Below are 18,815 nucleotides of genomic sequence, written 5' to 3'. Positions count from 1 at the left end.
GTGTTTTGGGGTGTCTTTTTACATATACCCATGCTGGGTGAGATAAATATCTTGGTCAAATGCCAACTTTGTATAAAAAAATGGGAAAAGTTGTCTTTTGCCAAGATATTTCTCTCACCCAGCATGGGTATATGTAAAATGACACCCCAAAACACATTCTCCACCTTCTCCTGAGTACGGAGATACCAGATGTGTGACACTTTTTTGCAGCCTAGGTGGGCAAAGGGGCCCATATTCCAAAGAGCACCTTTCGGATTTCACTCGTCATTTTTTACAGAATTTGATTTCAAACTCCTTACCACACATTTGGGCCCCTAGAATGCCAGGGCAGTATAACTACCCCACAAGTGACCCCATTTTGGAAAGAAGAGACCCCAGGGTATTCGCTGATGGGCATAGTGAGTTCATGGAAGTTTTTATTTTTTGTCACAAGTTAGTGGAATATGAGACTTTGTATGAAAAAAAAAAAAAAAAAAAAATCATCATTTTCCACTAACTTGTGACAAAAAATAAAAAATTCTAGGAACTCGCCATGCCCCTCACGGAATACCTTGGGGTGTCTTCTTTCCAAAATGGGGTCACTTGTGGGGTAGTTATACTGCCCTGGCATTTTCCAGGGGCCCTAATGTGTGGTAAGTAGGTAAATGACCAGTGAAATCCGAAAGGTGCTCTTTGGAATGTGGGCCCCTTTGCCCACCTAGGCTGCAAAAAAAGTGTCACACATCTGGTATCTCCGTATTCAGGAGACGTTGGGGAATGTGTTTTGGGGTGTCTTTTTACATATACCCATGCTGGGTGAGAGAAATATCTTGGCAAAAGACAACTTTTTCCATTTTTTTATACAAAGTTGGCATTTGACCAAGATATTTATCTCACCCAGCATGGGTATATGTAAAATGACACCCCAAAACACATTCCCCAACTTCTCCTGAGTACGGCGATACCAGATGTGTGACACTTTTTTGCAGCCTAGATGCGCAAAGGGGCCCAAATTCCTTTTAGGAGGGCATTTTTAGACATTTGGATACCAGACTTCTTCTCACGCTTTGGGGCCCCTAGAATGCCAGGGCAGTATAAATACCCCACATGTGACCCCATTTTGGAAAGAAGACACCCCAAGGTATTCAATGAGGGGCATGGCGAGTTCATAGAAATTTTTTTTTTTTGGCACAAGTTAGCGGAAATTGATATTTTTTATTTTTTTCTCACAAAGTCTCCCGTTCCGCTAACTTGGGACAAAAATTTCAATCTTTCATGGACTCAATATGCCCCTCACGGAATACCTGGGGGTGTCTTCTTTCCGAAATGGGGTCACATGTGGGGTATTTATACTGCCCTGGCATTCTAGGGGTCCTAAAGCGTGAGAAGAAGTCTGGAATATAAATGTCTAAAAAATTTTACGCATTTGGATTCCGTGAGGGGTATGGTGAGTTCATGTGAGATTTTATTTTTTGTCACAAGTTAGTGGAATATGTGACTTTGTAAGAAAAAAAAAAAAATTCCGCTAACTTGGGCCAAAAAAAAGACTGAATGCAGCCTTACAGAGGGGGGGGGGGGGGGATCAATGACAGGGGGGTGATCAATGACAGGGGGGGTGATCAATGACAGGGGGGTGATCAGGGAGTCTATATGGGGTGATCACCCAACTGTCATTGATCACCCCCCTGTAAGGCTGCATTCAGACGTCCGTATGATTTTTACGGATCCGATCAGTCTATCAGTGGATCCGTAAAAATCATGCGGACATCTGAATGGAGCTTTACAGGGGGGTGATCAATGACAGAGGGGTAATCAATGACAGGGGGGTGATCAGGGAGTCTATATGGGGTGATAACCACAGTCATTGATCACTCCCCTGTAAGGCTGCATTCAGACGTCCGTATGATTTTTACGGATCCGATCAGTCTATCAGTGGATCCGTAAAAATCATGCGGACATCTGAATGGAGCTTTACAGGGGGGTGATCAATGACAGGGGGGTAATCAATGACAGGGGGGTGATCAGGGAGTCTATATGGGGTGATCAGGGGTGATCAAGGGCTAATAAGGGGTTAATAAGTGACGGGGGGGGGGGGTGTAGTGTAGTGGTGCTTGGTGCAACATATTACTGAGCTGCCTGTGTCCTCTGGTGGTCGATCCAAACAAAGGGGACCACCAGAGGACCAGGTAGCAGGTATATTAGACGCTGTTATCAAAACAGCGTCTAATATACCTGTTAGGGGTTAAAAAAATCACATCTCCAGCCTGCCAGCGAACGATCGCCGCTGGCAGGCTGGAGATCCACTCGCTTACCTTCCGATCCTGTGAACGCGCGCGCCTGTGTGCGCGCGTTCACAGGAAATCTCGCGTCTCGCGAGAGGACGCACCGGCGCGTCCACCCAGAACAACAGGACCGCCGCAAAGACGCAATCCTGCGTACGGCGGTCCTGAGGTGGTTAAGCACTGTATGGTGGTATTATTTCAGCACTGTATGCTGGTATTATTTCAGCACTGTATGGTGGTATTCTTTAAGCACTATATGGTGGTATCATTTCAGCACTGTATGGTGGTATTATTTCAGCACTGTATGGTGGTATTATTTCAGCACTGTATGGTGGTATCCTTTAAGCACTATATGGTGGTATTCTTTAAGCACTGTATGGTGGTATTCTTTAAGCACTGTATGGTGGTATTCTTTAAGCACTGTATGGTGGTATTCTTTAAGCACTGTATGCTAGTATTCTTTAAGCACTATATGGTGGTAATCTTTAAGCACTGTATGGTGGTATTATTTCAGCACTGTATGCTGGTATTATTTCAGCACTGTATGGTGGTATTCTTTAAGCACTATATGGTGGTATTATTTCAGCACTGTATGGTGGTATTATTTCAGCACTGTATGGTGGTATTATTTCAGCACTGTATGGTGGTATCCTTTAAGCACTGTATGCTGGTATTCTTTAAGCACTGTATGGTGGTATTATTTCAGCACTGTATGCTGGTATTATTTCAGCACTGTATGGTGGTATTCTTTAAGCACTATATGGTGGTATTATTTCAGCACTGTATGGTGGTATTATTTCAGCACTGTATGGTGGTATTATTTCAGCACTGTATGGTGGTATCCTTTAAGCACTGTATGCTGGTATTCTTTAAGCACTATATGGTGGTATTCTTTAAGCACTGTATGGTGGTATTCTTTAAGCACTATATGGTGGTAATCTTTAAGCACTGTATGGTGGTATTATTTCAGCACTGTATGCTGGTATTATTTCAGCACTGTATGGTAGTATTCTTTAAGCACTATATGGTGGTATTATTTCAGCACTGTATGCTGGTATTATTTCAGCACTGTATGGTGGTATCATTTCAGCACTGTATGGTGGTATTCTTTAAGCACTGTATGGTGGTATTCTTTAAGCACTGTATGCTAGTATTCTTTAAGCACTATATGGTGGTAATCTTTAAGCACTGTATGGTGGTATTATTTCAGCACTGTATGGTGGTATCATTTCAGCACTGTATGGTGGTATTCTTTCAGCACTATATGGTGGTATTCTTTAAGCACTTTATGGTGGTATTCTTTCAGCACTGTATGGTGGTATTATTTCAGCACTATATGGTGGTATTCTTTAAGCACTTTATGCTGGTATTCTTTAAGCACTGTATGCTGGTATTCTTTAAGCACTATATGGTGGTATTCTTTAAGCACTTTATGGTAGTATTCTTTCAGCACTGTATGCTGGTATTCTTTAAGCACTATATGGTGGTAATCTTTAAGCACTGTATGGTGGTATTATTTCAGCACTGTATGGTGGTATTATTTCAGCACTGTATGGTGGTATTATTTCAGCACTGTATGGTGGTATCATTTCAGCACTGTATGGTGGTATTATTTCAGCACTGTATGGTGGTATTATTTAAGCACTTTATGGTGGTATTCTTTCAGCACTGTATGGTGGTATTATTTCAGCACTGTATGGTGGTATTATTTCAGCACTATATGGTGGTATTCTTTAAGCACTTTATGGTGGTATTCTTTCAGCACTGTATGGTGGTATTCTTTCAGCACTGTATGGTGGTATTATTTCAGCACTATATGGTGGTATTCTTTCAGCACTGTATGGTGGTATTCTTTCAGCACTGTATGGTGGTATTCTTTCAGCACTGTATGGTGGTATTATTTCAGCACTGTATGGTGGTATTATTTCAGCACTATATGGTGGTATTCTTTAAGCACTTTATGGTGGTATTCTTTCAGCACTTTATGGTGGTATTCTTTCAGCACTGTATGGTGGTATTATTTCAGCACTATATGGTGGTATTCTTTCAGCACTGTATGGTGGTATTATTTCAGCACTATATGGTGGTATTATTTCAGCACTGTATGGTGGTATTATTTCAGCACTATATGGTGGTATTCTTTCAGCACTGTATGGTGGTATTCTTTCAGCACTATATGGTGGTATTCTTTCAGCACTGTATGCTGGTATTATTTCAGCACTATATGGTGGTATTCTTTCAGCACTGTATGCTGGTATTATTTCAGCACAGCTTTTCCAGTGTCAGATATTACTAACTTTTTTAACCACTATTTTGGGGGGGAACTGTTAGTTAAGCATTTTTCCTTCGGTTTCTGAACCTTATACCATGGAAATGGTTTTGCTGTAAGCTACAGAGTGACCCTTCGGCAATACAATGCGGTGTACCGGAGATCTCTGACTGTGTCTCACAGTATACGGGGCTTTGATTAGAAAAGGAATTTTGGGAGCGAACGGGAGAAAGGGGGCGTTCTCCAAGATGAAGCGACTTCCTGCTGGCAGCGGAGTGACCCCACATGAGGACACAAGGCCAGGGCCTCGCTCCCTGCTCATTATTCTGGATTTACGTCCGGGGACTTGATGTCTTCTACAAACACGTATCTCCTGAAATCCAGCATGGGAACACACAGTGCCACCCCCAACGCCCCCAAATCCCGTCGCTCATGTCACTCATAATCTCTCGGCTGCTATTTCGGGGAAAAGCCTCCGCTACCGGCAGCCTTGAAGCACTCATTAATAATGCGCCAATTACCATAATGACTGGCCTATATAATTATATAGTGGATGTGTACCGCGCTCCTCTGTGCCAGGGAACATAATGCCGCTCTCAGCACTGGTGTAGCATCTGGAGAGGAGCTTGAGCTGTGGAGCCTCCAGAAGGATAAGATTAGGCAATCGCATGTCTAGCAATTCCCCACTGTCGTTGTGTAATACACGCAACGTTGAAATAGTTATTGTTGCAAAGCACAGGCATTGGTTTATGAATGTAGCTAAAGGTCTACAATTCCTAGTTATGATGCCGTCTAGGGTAGTGGCTTAAATAGCAATTCCATAATGCGCGGCTACCGTTGCCATCTGTACCATTTCCGAAAAGGGCATAAATTAGACTGTTAGTTGCGGTTCTGAATTTGTAGAAATCCTAGGTTTGATGCCACTTATACCATTATATAAGTTAATTGCTCAACTAGCGATTTCATAATGCACCGTTCTGATAGGAATTGCTTCCAAAAGAGCATACATGAGACTGTTAGCTGCAATTCAGAAAGCTAGAAGTCCTAGGTTGGATGCCACTTATAGCATTGTATCAGTTAATTACTCATCTAGCAATTCCATAATGCACTGCTACTATTGGAATTTGTGCCGTTTGCACAAAGGAGTAATTGAGACTGTTAGTCATGGCTCAGAATGTAAGAAGTCCTAGCTTTGATGCAGTTTATACTATTATATAAATGAATTGCTCAACTAGTAATTCCATAATGCACTGTTCTCATTGAAATTTGCACTATTTCCAAAAAGGTGTAAATGAGACTGTTAGTTGAGGTTCAGAATTTTCAGAAGTCCTAGGTTTGATGCCACTCATACCACTGTATAAGTTAAGGACTTAACTAGCAATTCCACAATGTCAAGGCTGATAGTGTACACAGTTACAAGGGGAGCAGAAAGGTTTATAAAGAGGACTATAGTTTTGATCCAGAATTCGAGAGATCTACACGTCCCCGCTCTGATGCCACTAATAACGTTGCATTAGATCATCGCTGAAAAGACAATTCCATAATGTAGGATTTTACACGACTACTAGTCCTTGCAATGAAGTTTATAGAGGGATACATCTGCAGTACTGGTTCAGAATCACTAAAAGTCTTAGCTCTGGGGCCACTTATAAGACTGCATCAATTTCTTAACTAGCAATCGCATGATGTAATAGAGTTGCATGTAGAGGAGGGAGGTTTATAGAGATCTTCAATACTGGTTTTTAATTTTGGTTTTAGCAAATTAAGAGAAATTCTTTCTACAATGCTCCTTTTATTATTGCCCGAGATAAGTGCTTAATTAGCAATTCCATAAGGTCATGATATGGTGGGAATCACAAAATTGCAGCAGTAAGGTTTGCACTTATATCTTTAGGATTAGTTTACCATTTGGATTTAGTGTCTTCGTTGCTGCCGTTGCTTTCAAACCACTTCATACATCATATGAGGGAATTCCCCATCAAGCAATTCTATAGAGTGATATTATTTTTGGGATGGCTACATTTACAAATGAAATAGAGGGGCTTACAATTAGACCATGAGGGTTTAGTTTAATGGGATGCCCTGATGCCACTTTAAATTTTGTATTAGAGGACTGCTGAACTAACAATTCCAGATTGTGATATTTTAGTTTTTAGAGGTAACAGTGGAGCAGAAAGATTTATAGTGATATGTTTAGGATTAGTTTATAATTTTAGATCAGCATATCAAGGGAATCCTTCGCTGTGATGCCACTTTAAAGATTGTAATAGCAAGTTGCCTAACTAGCAATCCCATATTATTGGTAGGATAGCTATATGATAGCCATAAGTGAAGAAGAGAACAATATCATTTTGGTTTAGTATATGCTTGAGATCGCTTAACTAGTAATTTCTCAATGCAGGGTGTGCCAGCCAATCAGATAGTATTGCTTAACTAGCAATTACAAATGTTATTTCCGAGTTTGCCCCCAAATAAGGGTTCCTGCAATGAGCTACCCCTGCACCCCTATTACTACTACTGTTAGCGCCAACGACAAGGAAATTATAGGGAGTTGTAAAATGCTCATCGTCCTCTATGAATCTTGCAAAATTAATCAATGATTAGTTCCGGTATTATATTAGGGAATTGCTAATTTCACCTTTAATTAAAATTGGCAAAATATTCAGAAAATTTAAAAAGAAATATCCTTCTAATATAACTTAATTACTTTTTTTTTTTTTTACATTTATTTGTGTTTTTGCTTCTTTAGTTAATTACTTTTAGGGGGAAAAAAAATCTGGAAACCATCAAAAAGCAGGGCGATGGTTCATATTAAAGGGGTTTTCCATTATAATTTTTTTCATACTGATGGCCTGTCGTCACTCCTGATCAGTCTTCTGCAGTAGCTCCTTGTGTAACGGACATAGCTGGTTACTACAGCATTCATTTCAACGGGAGCAGTGCTGCAGTAACCAGCTCTGTCCACTACACAATAGATGGCGCTGTGTACTCCTGGGACCCGAGCTACTATTGAGCCAGTTGATGTGCGGTCGTCCCGGGTGTCGGACCCTTACCGATCTGACTTTGATAGCCTATCCTGAGGATAGGTCATCAATATAAAAATACTGGACAACCCCTTTAAGGCTTTGCAACTCATCCTGATTCAAGTCATTGCTACCATACCAGGCTCAATACAGTGCTTAAAGTATAAAATACACACGCGATAAGGCTAATGAATCAGTCAACAGCAACTTGCTGATGGTTTCCACAATTCAACAAACATTTTACATTGCACATGTTAAAACTGGACACCCATTTCAGGAATATTATGGGCTCACCTGGGTTTTCCCCTTTTCTCAGCTGCTTAGATGGAGGCTCCTCAGTATCCCATGGAGTGGACTGGTTGATAGGAGTCTGACCCCACCTCACGCTGGTTGCAAGCAATTGCCCTTGTGACTGTTTCTCGGCCTTGGACAGCACAGGCGTCTGAAAATGAAAACAGTGATTTGATTTAGTTGAAAGCTATAAGGCTGATTCATTATCAATAGATGGGAAAAAAGATTTCAAAAAGTACAAGATATTGGGGTAAATTTAATGAAACTGGGGTAAAAGAAAACCGGCTGAGTTGCCCATAGCAACCAATCAGATGCCACCTTTCATTTTCCAAAGGAGAGCTAAAAAATGAAAGGTGGCATCTGATTGGTTGCTATGGGCAACTTAGCCCGTTTTCCTTTCCACCAGTTTTGACAAATCTCCCCTCTACCCATCTACATAGATGCTTAAAGGGTGTGTTTTCCTTATGCAACCATTTTTCTAATGCATTTAAAAAGAAAAAAAAAAATCAACTGTATCAGCTTCTACATGGTCTCATGTGCCTTGTTTCAAAACGTGAATTCAAAAGATTTGAGAATGAATAAGTTTACGCAGGCTAAGTGAATAAATATATAATGGTAATAATAAAAGGGAACAGAATTAAAGGTACAGAACTAATCAGTACCCTTACAATACACGCCTCCATGGCCACAGACTACAAACGATCCCTGTGTCATCTGATCCTGCTGGAGAGCGGTCCAGCAGGCTCGCTGTAAGGGTGCACTCAGGGGGAATTTCTCTGCATTCAGTTCAATGGGAAACTGATTCTGCAGTGGTAAACACAGATTAGTGCGGATTTTGTTGCAGATTTTTCTGCAGCGTTTTCCACTTCAGGATCAATTTCCCATTGATTTGAATGGAGAGATTCTCAAAACAAAATTCGCAACAGAACATTTAGGAGCGCAACGCAGGGATAGACAATTTAGTCTTGATGTTGCGGATTTTCTGGCAGATAATTTAGCCATATGTGAGTGCCCCCTAATCGGGATTTTTCAAGGAAAACCACCTCTTTTAATTCTAATAAAAAAAAATCCATAATAATAACTGTCAACAGCAGCTGGCCTGCTTGCTTATGGTTTCCATTTCGAGAAAAGAACTAACAATTAGTTAAAGCAGTGTTAAATGTAATGGATATTTCATGCAAAGGCACTAGATATAATATTTTCAGATTATGGAGCAAGGCTCATTGAAAGGTAGAGCTGCCCTTTAAGAAGAAACGTGTGATCCATCCATTAGCGAGCGCCGGCTTGTTTCTCTCATCACTCACTGACAACCACGTAGAAAGCTCTGTATGAATAAAACCAAAATGCTAGAACGTTCTTCCCGAGCTTTGATCGCAGCAGCTCGAGACGTAGGATTGACATTAAAATGCCCTGCGAGTATATGTGATGAAACATCTGTTTAAATAATCATTTTACGTGTGGGCGCTCTCCGTCTCCTCGATGCTGCGGTTTTATGTCGGGATTGTTTTCTTCCACTATATAGATATATATTTATGGGAAGTGAGCGCGGCGTTAAGATCTATAAAACATGAGAATCTGCGCAGTGAGAAGTGAGAGTTATGTAGCTGCCGGCTTAATGGCATCAGCCATGTTGAGGGTGGAGCGGCTCGATTGTATTTTCAATCGTGGTTCGCTGTGGATGTGTGGAAACTGCTTAAAGGGGTTGTCTCATCTCCTACATCTAGGAGGACTATCGCAATGTCAAACAGGTGCAGGTCCCACCTCTGTGACCCTCTCCTATCTCCAGAACGAATTCCTCGAAGTATAGAAAAGCATACTGCGCAAGTGCAGTGTGCTCTCCAGTCACTGCTATGGAAGTTCAGAAAATAGCCGAGCAAGCTGTTCTTGGAAGTCCCATAGCGGTGAATGGAGAGCGCACCGCGCATGCACGTCTGCCACTCCATTCCCCGATATGGGACTGCTGGAAATAGTCAAGTCAGTGCTTGGCTATTTTCAGGACTCATAGTGGTAAATGGAGACTGGCTGCGCATGCGCGGCTCCTCTCCGTTCACTTCAGGGGGCCCCCTTCTGGTGATAGGAATGAGTCCCAGAAGTGGGACCTGCACCAATCTGACACTGTTGGCATTTCCTAGCATTATTCTATATGAGATGAGACAACCCCTTTAAATAGCAATTCCCCTTTAACAGTAGATTATACGAATTGCCCAATTTACAGTATACCCTGTGGCGCTGTTTTACAGGCTTTTATTTTGAAACTTAAAGGGGTATTCCCATGGTAGACATTAAAAGGGTTGTCCCATCTGAACATTTATTGATGGCATATGTTATAATTATCTGGGTGCCACCTCTGAGACACCTTCTTATTTCAAGAGCGGGGCCCCATGAATACAGAGGATGCTGCGCATGTGCAGCTTTCTCCATTCACTGCTATGGGACTTCCAAAAACAGTCCAGCACGCTCGCTCAGCTATTTTTAACAGTTCCATAACAGGAAATGGAGAAAGACACGCATGCGCAGTGTCCTTCCATTCATGGCAGGGTTCTGTTCTCGGGATAGTATTAGGTCCCAGAGGTGGGACTCGCATCTAGTGGATAATTATGGCATATCCGATCGATAAATGCTCGGATGGGATAACCCCTTTAAGGGTATGTCCACAGGATATGCAATAAATGTCTTAAAGATTCGAGTCCCACATTTCCAGAATGGGGGTTCCCCAACCCGCCGAGGGAGGTGTCTGCTGGCTGTTGCATCCAGGTAGAGCATGCATGGAGAGGTGTGCATGTACGTAGCTCTCTCCATTTACTTCTATGGGAGTTAACCACACAAGAGTGCTACCATAAAAGCGAATGAAGAAAGCCGTCCACCCTGGTGAGATGGCCGGGCATTTAAGTCTGGGGATATTTATGGTCTAAGATGACAATACTCCTTTAAAGAGGTTGTCTAGTTTAGAGCACCCATATTCCCCTGTAAGGGCCCTCTTTTAATAGCCAAAGTGAAGAGCAGTTGCAAAGATTGCTTATTTCTCTGGAGGACCCAAAACGGAAGTGCAATACACTGACAGCCCATTGATTTCATTGAAACCTGTGTAATGCTTCAGTGGAGCCTTCTAAAGGTGGCCCTACACATCTGACTAGTCCCCTTCACAGACATTATACAATTCTGGATGCCTACAACCACCACTAGAGGGAGCTCAGGAGCTTAGTGTGAACTGCTTTATTATTGAGCTCAATCTATTAACAGTAAACTCATCAGCTCCCCCTAGTGGATGCTCAATGTCATTTATGTCTATAGGAGGGGGATGTGGAGATCAGAGAAACAGAGTTACGACCACTATAAAGATATGTTAAGAGACTGCAGAATTGTGCGTGGACAATCACTTTAAATACTCTGCACTGCTGCTGGCATTCCATGCCTACCCATGTGTGCCCTCAGGATAAATAAGAGTAGGTACCATGACCACTGAGAAGCACGTACAGGCAGGAGGAGTACATTGGGTGGCCACAATGACTATAACGTCCATAATTGACGGGGCGCAGTACCCAGCTCTGGAAATGGTAGAGACCGTCTGAGAACAGTCCAGCGGTCCAACGCTGCAACAAAAATAACTAAGAAGTGGATTTAACACATGCTGGAGAATGAAGCTACTTTCCGTGTTTCCAGGCAAGGGATGGAACATTGTAACGAGACCCTGGCCCAGTACTCACCCTCCTCTGCCAATCCCATTTACAAAGCCAAAAAAATCAGTGAATGGGAAACACATTGGGTTAAAGTAACGTAGGAGCAAAATAGAGGGAGCTATTACACGCCATAATAACACTACAGGAAATAATAACTACAGGAAATAATAACTATAAATCACACGCTAAACCCTCTAAACATAAAGAGGAAAAAGGCATTAAACTGTCCAGGGTGGGGCTTAAAGGGCTTATCCTATGATTGATGTGAAAAATGAAAATCATTGAGACATCATGAGAGTCTTTCAGAACCAGTCCTGCACCTCACATGGATCCAGAGATCTTTTCATTCATTGCACCAAACTGGCAGCTCGGGGGGTGGGGGGGGGGGGGGGGGTGTCCTTTCTGCTGCAGCTCTCTCCCTAGCACAAGTTAGGGCCCTGTTCTTTCTCAGGGGTCATATCCTTTCTTCTGTAGCTCTTTCCCTGCAACTGCCACAGCTTCTAAAAAGGAAGATATGGCTGATGACAGTTGAAGATTTAAACTGAGCATGTGCGACCACCTCAGTGAGGTGGACGGAGAGATAAGGAAAGGAACAAATATATACAGATACATTTATTGAATACAGTAGCTCAGCGACTGTACTAAATGTTTAATGACATGCATTACAAAAGTATTCAGATCCAGGTGCTGTTTAAAAAATGTAGAATATTTTCCGTGGGACAACCCCTTTAAAGGCTATGCATACTTTTGCAGCCAATTTGATATAATTCCACAGTATATAAAATAAACAGAAAAGTGGAAAACTCGGCACACAGCCTTGATAAAAAACAGAAACAGCCTACCGTTTTGTGTACACAGCGCAGAGGCAGAACTATGAGTTTCCATGGTTAAAGACTGTTATCAAGAACATGGGCAAATGTGCAGAGAACTTATGGGGTTTGTTTCTTGCCTGGAAACTTGGACACACATATGTTCAATTGATGGGGCCCAACCAGCTCTATTAGGTGGAATCTTCTGCTGCAGCAAGATGCCTCCCAAGCATATACACGACCATGTGGCCATTTGTCATGACTCAAGGGGAGCCTGACACTGCAGAGGCCTGTTATTTGGCTGTGGCGATGTCAAACCGGATGTTGACATCGCTGGAGCCCAGAGGAACATCGCTGGCCTGCAAGAGAAGTAAGCCAAGTAACATAGTAACATAGTACATAAGGCCGAAAAAAGACATTTGTCCATCCAGTTCGGCCTGTTATCCTGCAAGTTGATCCAGAGGAAGACAAAAAAAAAACTGTGAGGTAGAAGCCAATTTTCCCCACTTTAGGGGAATAAAAAAATTCCTTCCCGACTCCAATCAGGCAATCAGAATGACTCCCTATAGCCTGTAATATTATTATGCTCCAGAAATACATCCAGGCCCCTCTTGAATTCCTTTATTGTACTCACCATCACCACCTCCTCAGGCAGAGAGTTCCATAGTCCAAGTAAGTTTCCCTTTGCAGTTCCCCGCAGCATGGGGCGGTTTGCCAACCCCCCCTTTTCCCCCAACACAACCCTTTTAAGCAAGTTATAGATGAAATTATCTTCAGAATGAAAATCTGTGCCCTTTTTTTCTTCAAACATACCTTTGCTCATTGTGGCCAAAGAGTTCTATTTTAACCTTATTGGTCCACAGGACTAGTTTCCAAAATGCATCAGGGTTGTTTAGATGTTTTTTGGCAAACTTCTGACACTGAATTTTGTGGTGACTCTTCCATGAAGGTCATATTTGTGCAGGTGTCTCTGAACAGTAGAACAATGAACCACAACTCCAGAGTTTGCTAAATCTTCCTGAAGGTCTTTTGCAGTCAAGTGGAGGTTCTGATTTGTCTTTCTAGCAATCTTATGAGCAGCTGTCTCAGAAATCTTTCTTGGTCTTCCAGTCGTTCATTTGACCTCCACTGTTCCTATTAACTGCCATTTCTTAATTATATTTCAAACTGAGGAAATGGCAACTTGAAAACGCTTCTATTAGCCTTCTCCTGCTTTGTGAGCCTCAACCATTATCATTTTCAGAGTGTTAGGTAGCTGCTTAGAAGAACCCATGCCTGCTGTTTTTTGGGGACAAGATTAGAGGAGTCTGTAGATTTATAAAGCTTTGAAATTGGCATCACTTGGGCTTTCCTAATGATGATTGTGAACAAGCTTATCCCTAACCGACTATTTAAGGTCTGAGACTTCGGTCAAAGTTATTAGAGCACTCAAATGTCCTTGGGTACCCATACTTTTGCAAGGTACTCCTTTCTTTTTGTACAAAAACAAAAAAACAAAAAAACAAAAAAAAAACACTTAAAATGTTGAAATCTGTGTTTCACCTTTAACTTTATGCCTTTTGGAGATCATTTCACCTTCAACTTGCTTAACTGTTCACAGTAACAGTAATTTTGACGAACTTTTGCATGCCACTGTACCATTGAAGCCTCCTCTGGTGCATTTAGAGGACTTTTTAATCCTTTGGCGATTTTCTTCTACTTTTTATTTTTCTATTGTTTTATCTTTACTTTTTTTAAAATCCAAGTAATGACCCAGAAACAAAAATTCAGCCGATCTCTCCCCAGGCCAGTCCCTATTTTATTTGCATTAAAGACGGCGGCAAAAACATAATGATATAAATTTTCATCCTGGCGCTTTCTGCAAAACTGGAATAAAAAGATGAATATTGTTTGTCTCCAGCTAAGTGAATGTGTCGGTAATTTATCACAATGGTTTAAGTCACTGGGGAAATAATTAGTGAATAGAGGATGGCACACAAGCTAGGGACGGCAAGAAAATAATCATCATAATGTGACTGCTATGGACTCGGAAGAGAAATACAAAGAGATCACAGTCACATCAGAACCAAGCAAGCAGCCCGGCCCCTGAGGACCCGCATTCAAGGCCAAGTGTCAGTGAATGTCACCACAATGAATATTGCAGCCATAACAGCATCTACAGTCATGTGTGACACGTTTCATAGAACTTTCCAGTACAAACTGATTTATTTACTGGTTTACTAATTAGGTTTCTTCACTTGAATATAATGCAAGAATATCTACTAGACTGCCACCACGACACTGATATCCTGTCTATCTGTCCAGCAGTGTGTCCATCTGTCTGTCTGTCACATGATGAGTCTGATGGATCTCTCTGGGATGCTCATGGTATCACAGTCTGCCCAGCATTGATTGAAAGGATATATATATATTTTTTCTGCTTGAAATATCCTGAAGGATTTCGATACAATAAGATTGTCAGGGTAGATGGATAATGTTTGCACCATATAATCAGAGGCCACATATGAAATCAATGAGGCTGTGGACTGGATAATGTGTTAGAGGATGATGAGAGCCAGATGGAGAAGGCCTGGAGCTCGGGGGACATCACCACGCGCCCGGTCCTCCCCTTTAAGGGTCCAATATGACATGTACATCCAGATATCTGGGTCATGAGGCTTTAGGGGCTCCTCATCTCCAGGTCTGATGATAAATTTTGTATAATTTTTAGATGTTATTCTTGATGGGAGAACATTATTGTTTTTATGGCCTACATCTATTTTTATTTCTTTTAAACACTGGGATAGGAGGGTCCTGGAAGTGATCACTTTGCCAGTGCTAATAGACAAGAGCCTGTGGGTCCCAATGCAAAATCTGTAACAGGGTCCCCACCTACCATATACTATTTATAATACTGGCGTCTTATGAGGCACAGGGGCCCCTGGTGCGCCATGGCTCGGATCTGACTGCTATGTCTATAGCTATGTCCCCAGCTTTGGCTTTTAAAGGGGGCACGGTAAAGCATATGGGGGGTGTGGTTGGTTACAGACTATGTAAGGATAATATTTCATTACAACAGAATGACGTTGACAGCGCTGCCATGGAGGGCCACAAGAGCGCTGTCAGGTGAGTCCATGACAACATGATGTCCTCATTTCTGGTGCAACAGGGACTGGAAACTCTGCGGAATGGACCCTCACAGCTGGACCATCAGCTTCTACCTTTGTTTGAAAAGCGTGCCTGCACACAAATTTTACAAAGTGCCGGACAACCCCCTTAAAGGGGGCTTTCCCACAATTATTATGGTATTTAGCAGATATGCCCATGTAGTTGTTTACCTCATGTAAATCTACCCCATGCTTTTTTTTCAATTTGGACTCTCCAGACCCGTTTTCACCTTGTAAACCAATCACTGTATGTAGCACTTCCTGTTGCTGTATCCAACCAAACCCATGATGCACTTCTCCTTTCTCTGACACAGCTTTAGCACCGCCCCTAACAACGCCCAGCTGGTTTATAGCTCTTCCCACCCAGCAAGTTACATAGACACTCCCTTATCACTGCTGCTAACAACCCTCAGCTAGTTTAAAGCTCCTCCCACCTCGCTAGTTACATAGACACTCCCCTAACACTTCCGCTAACACCACCCAGCTGGTTTATAGCTCCTCCCACCAGCTAGTTACATAGACATTCCCCTATCACTGCCCCTAACACCCAGCTAGTTTATAGCTCTTCCTACCCATTTAGTTACAGACACTCCCCTATCACTGCCGCTAACAACACCCAGCTAGTTTATAGCTCCTCCTACCCAGCTAGTTTCATAGACACTCCCCTATCACTGCCCCTAACAACACCCTGGTAGTGTATAGCTCCTCCCACCCAGCTAGTTCATAGACACTCCCCTATCACTGCCCCGTCCATGGACATAACATAATAGGAAATAAGAAAATGGACACAGTCATGTGACCACAGCCCAGAACGGCAGATAGGTGCAATAAAGGTAAAATAAATACATTACAAAATTACAGCGACCTTAATAAAGGATTATTTTAAAGGATATTGATGAAAACCGGAAATCCCCTTTAAGCTTTTTTCTTATTGGAGGACCCGTTTAACAAAAAGGAATTTTTCGAAGCAGACGTGCCCTTAAAGTGACCGTTAATAATGATACAGATGGTAGAGATGACGCTACTGAATCCCCCGACCAAAAATCTCCCTGGATCGGTCTCGATATCAGAATCCTCGACGAACACTTACAAGAAGCGATAAGGCATCTAGGAGACGCGCTTCACAAAACACTTACTTACAGAGCGAAGCCGAAAAATCCAGTATCACGTTAATAACAGCCTCATTTATAATACATTACTCGGCCTCATAAAGCGCATCACTTTTATTGACTCCCCCCGATTCCAGGACTAGCCGGTGGAATAGAAGATATGAAGACAAGACTCTCACTTATTATCAGATCTCCCTGGCGGAGGCAGATCGTCAATAAGTTTGATGCCCGGTATTTTTTCTATAATTGACACCGGTGCCTTGAAGGTAATCTTTGAATGGAAGAAGCGAGAAAGGGGATTATGTGAACATCGCGGCTGGCAGCGGTTTCGTGGTGCCATCTCTGGAGATATTATAACTGACGGAATACATCAGCAGAAAAATACATAGATATTTAGAATGACCCCGGAGTTTATCCCGCCTCATAGTATACAGCAAGAAGACTAATGCATAAGTCATGTCCTGTTGGGCTCCCTAATATAAATTCACTAAACCCAGTGAATAATACAGAGATGTAGCAGAGCCGAAGTGGCTATTTATCACCGTGTGCTATTTTGTTTTCAAATAGGATCGCATCTTTTGAGTGGCCCCGACCTCCCAAACCTCCATTCACGTAAACCCCGAACGCTCAACTCTAGTTATAATGAATCCAATAATGAATGTCGTATAATTGATCTGAGAAAGGATGAATTGGATGGACCTGTGTAAGGCCTCATGCACACAACCGTATTTTGGGTCCGTGTCAAATACGCATTTTTGCAGATTGTACGCAGAACCATTCATTCCTATGAGGCTGTAAAATATGTCCGTTTTGTGAACAAAAATAGGCATTTCTATAACAGGGAAAATAGGATACACACGGACGGTATCTGTATTTCACGGGTCTGCAGACAACAAGATGTGTCAATGAGGCCTATGTGACTATATGTATGTAATTCCGATCCTCAGAGCAGCTTCTGCTAGGGTTGGATGATATCAAAAATATTCCCACGATAACGATATTAAGAAATTTATTGCGATAAATACCCATTTAGAAGAAAAAAACACTGGGGCAGCCACAAGGACACGTTATACTGTATGGGGCACTGGGGCAGCCACAAGGAGACGTTATACTGTATGGGGCAGCCACAAGGAGACGTTATACTGTATGGGGCAGCCACAAGGAGACATTATACTGTATGGGGCAGCCACAAGGAGACGTTATACTGTATGGGGCAGCCACAAGGAGACATTATACTGTATGGGGCAACCACAAGGAGACGTTATACTGTATGGGGGGCAGCCACAAGGAGACGTTATACTGTATGGGGCAGCCACAAGGACACGTTATACTGTATGGGGCAGCCACAAGGAGACGTTATACTGTATGGGGGCAGCCACAAGGAGACGTTATACTGTATGGGGGGCAGCCACAAGGAGACGTTATACTGTATGGGGGCAGCCACAAGGAGACGTTATACTGTATGGGGCAGCCACAAGGACACCTTATACTATATGGGGCAGCCACAAGGACACGTTATACTGTATGGGGCAGCCACAAGGACACGTTATACTGTATGGGGTAGCCACAAGGAGATGTTATACTTTATGGGGCAGCCACAAGGAGACGTTATACTGTATAGGGCAGCCACAAGGAGACGTTACACTGTATGGGGCACTGGGGCAGCCACAAGGAGACATTACACTGTATGGGGCAGCCACAAGGAGATGTTATACTGTATGGGGGCAGCCACAAGGACACGTTATACTGTATGGGGCAGCCACAAGGAGACGTTATACTGTATGGGGCAGCCACAAGGAGACGTTATACTGTATGGGGGCAGCCACAAGGACACGTTATACTGTATGGGGCAGCCACAAGGAGATGTTATACTGTATGGGGCAGCCACAGGGAGACGTTATACTGTATGGGGGCAGCCACAAGGAGACGTTATACTGTATGGGGGCAGCCACAAGGAGACGTTATACTGTATGGGGGCAGCCACAAGGAGACGTTCTACGGTGTGGGGGCAGCCACAAGGAGACGTTATACTGTATGGGGCAGCCACAAGGAGACATTATACTGTATGGGGGCAGCCACAAGGAGATGTTATACTGTATGGGGCGGCCACAAGGAGACGTTATACTGTATGGGGGCAGCCACAAGGAGACGTTATACTGTATGGGGCAGCCACAAGGAGACATTATACTGTATGGGGGGCAGCCACAAGGAGACGTTATACTGTATGGGG

General features: G+C 42.8%; 1 protein-coding gene across 1 annotated transcript in view; it reads right to left on the bottom strand.

Moving 5' to 3' along the window:
* Positions 1–18,815, bottom strand: part of KLHL29 (kelch like family member 29) — a 909,740-nt gene that overhangs the window by 325,274 nt on the left and 565,651 nt on the right. The window contains exon 5 of the mRNA XM_040427407.1: positions 7,848–7,995. Within this exon, the coding sequence (XP_040283341.1) occupies positions 7,848–7,995 (148 nt within the window). The remainder of the gene's footprint in view (positions 1–7,847; positions 7,996–18,815) is intronic.

The sequence above is a fragment of the Bufo bufo genome, chromosome 4 (assembly GCF_905171765.1).
Source record: "Bufo bufo chromosome 4, aBufBuf1.1, whole genome shotgun sequence".
Taxonomy (NCBI): Eukaryota; Metazoa; Chordata; class Amphibia; order Anura; family Bufonidae; genus Bufo; species Bufo bufo.
This window is presented reverse-complemented; position numbering and strand designations above follow the sequence as displayed.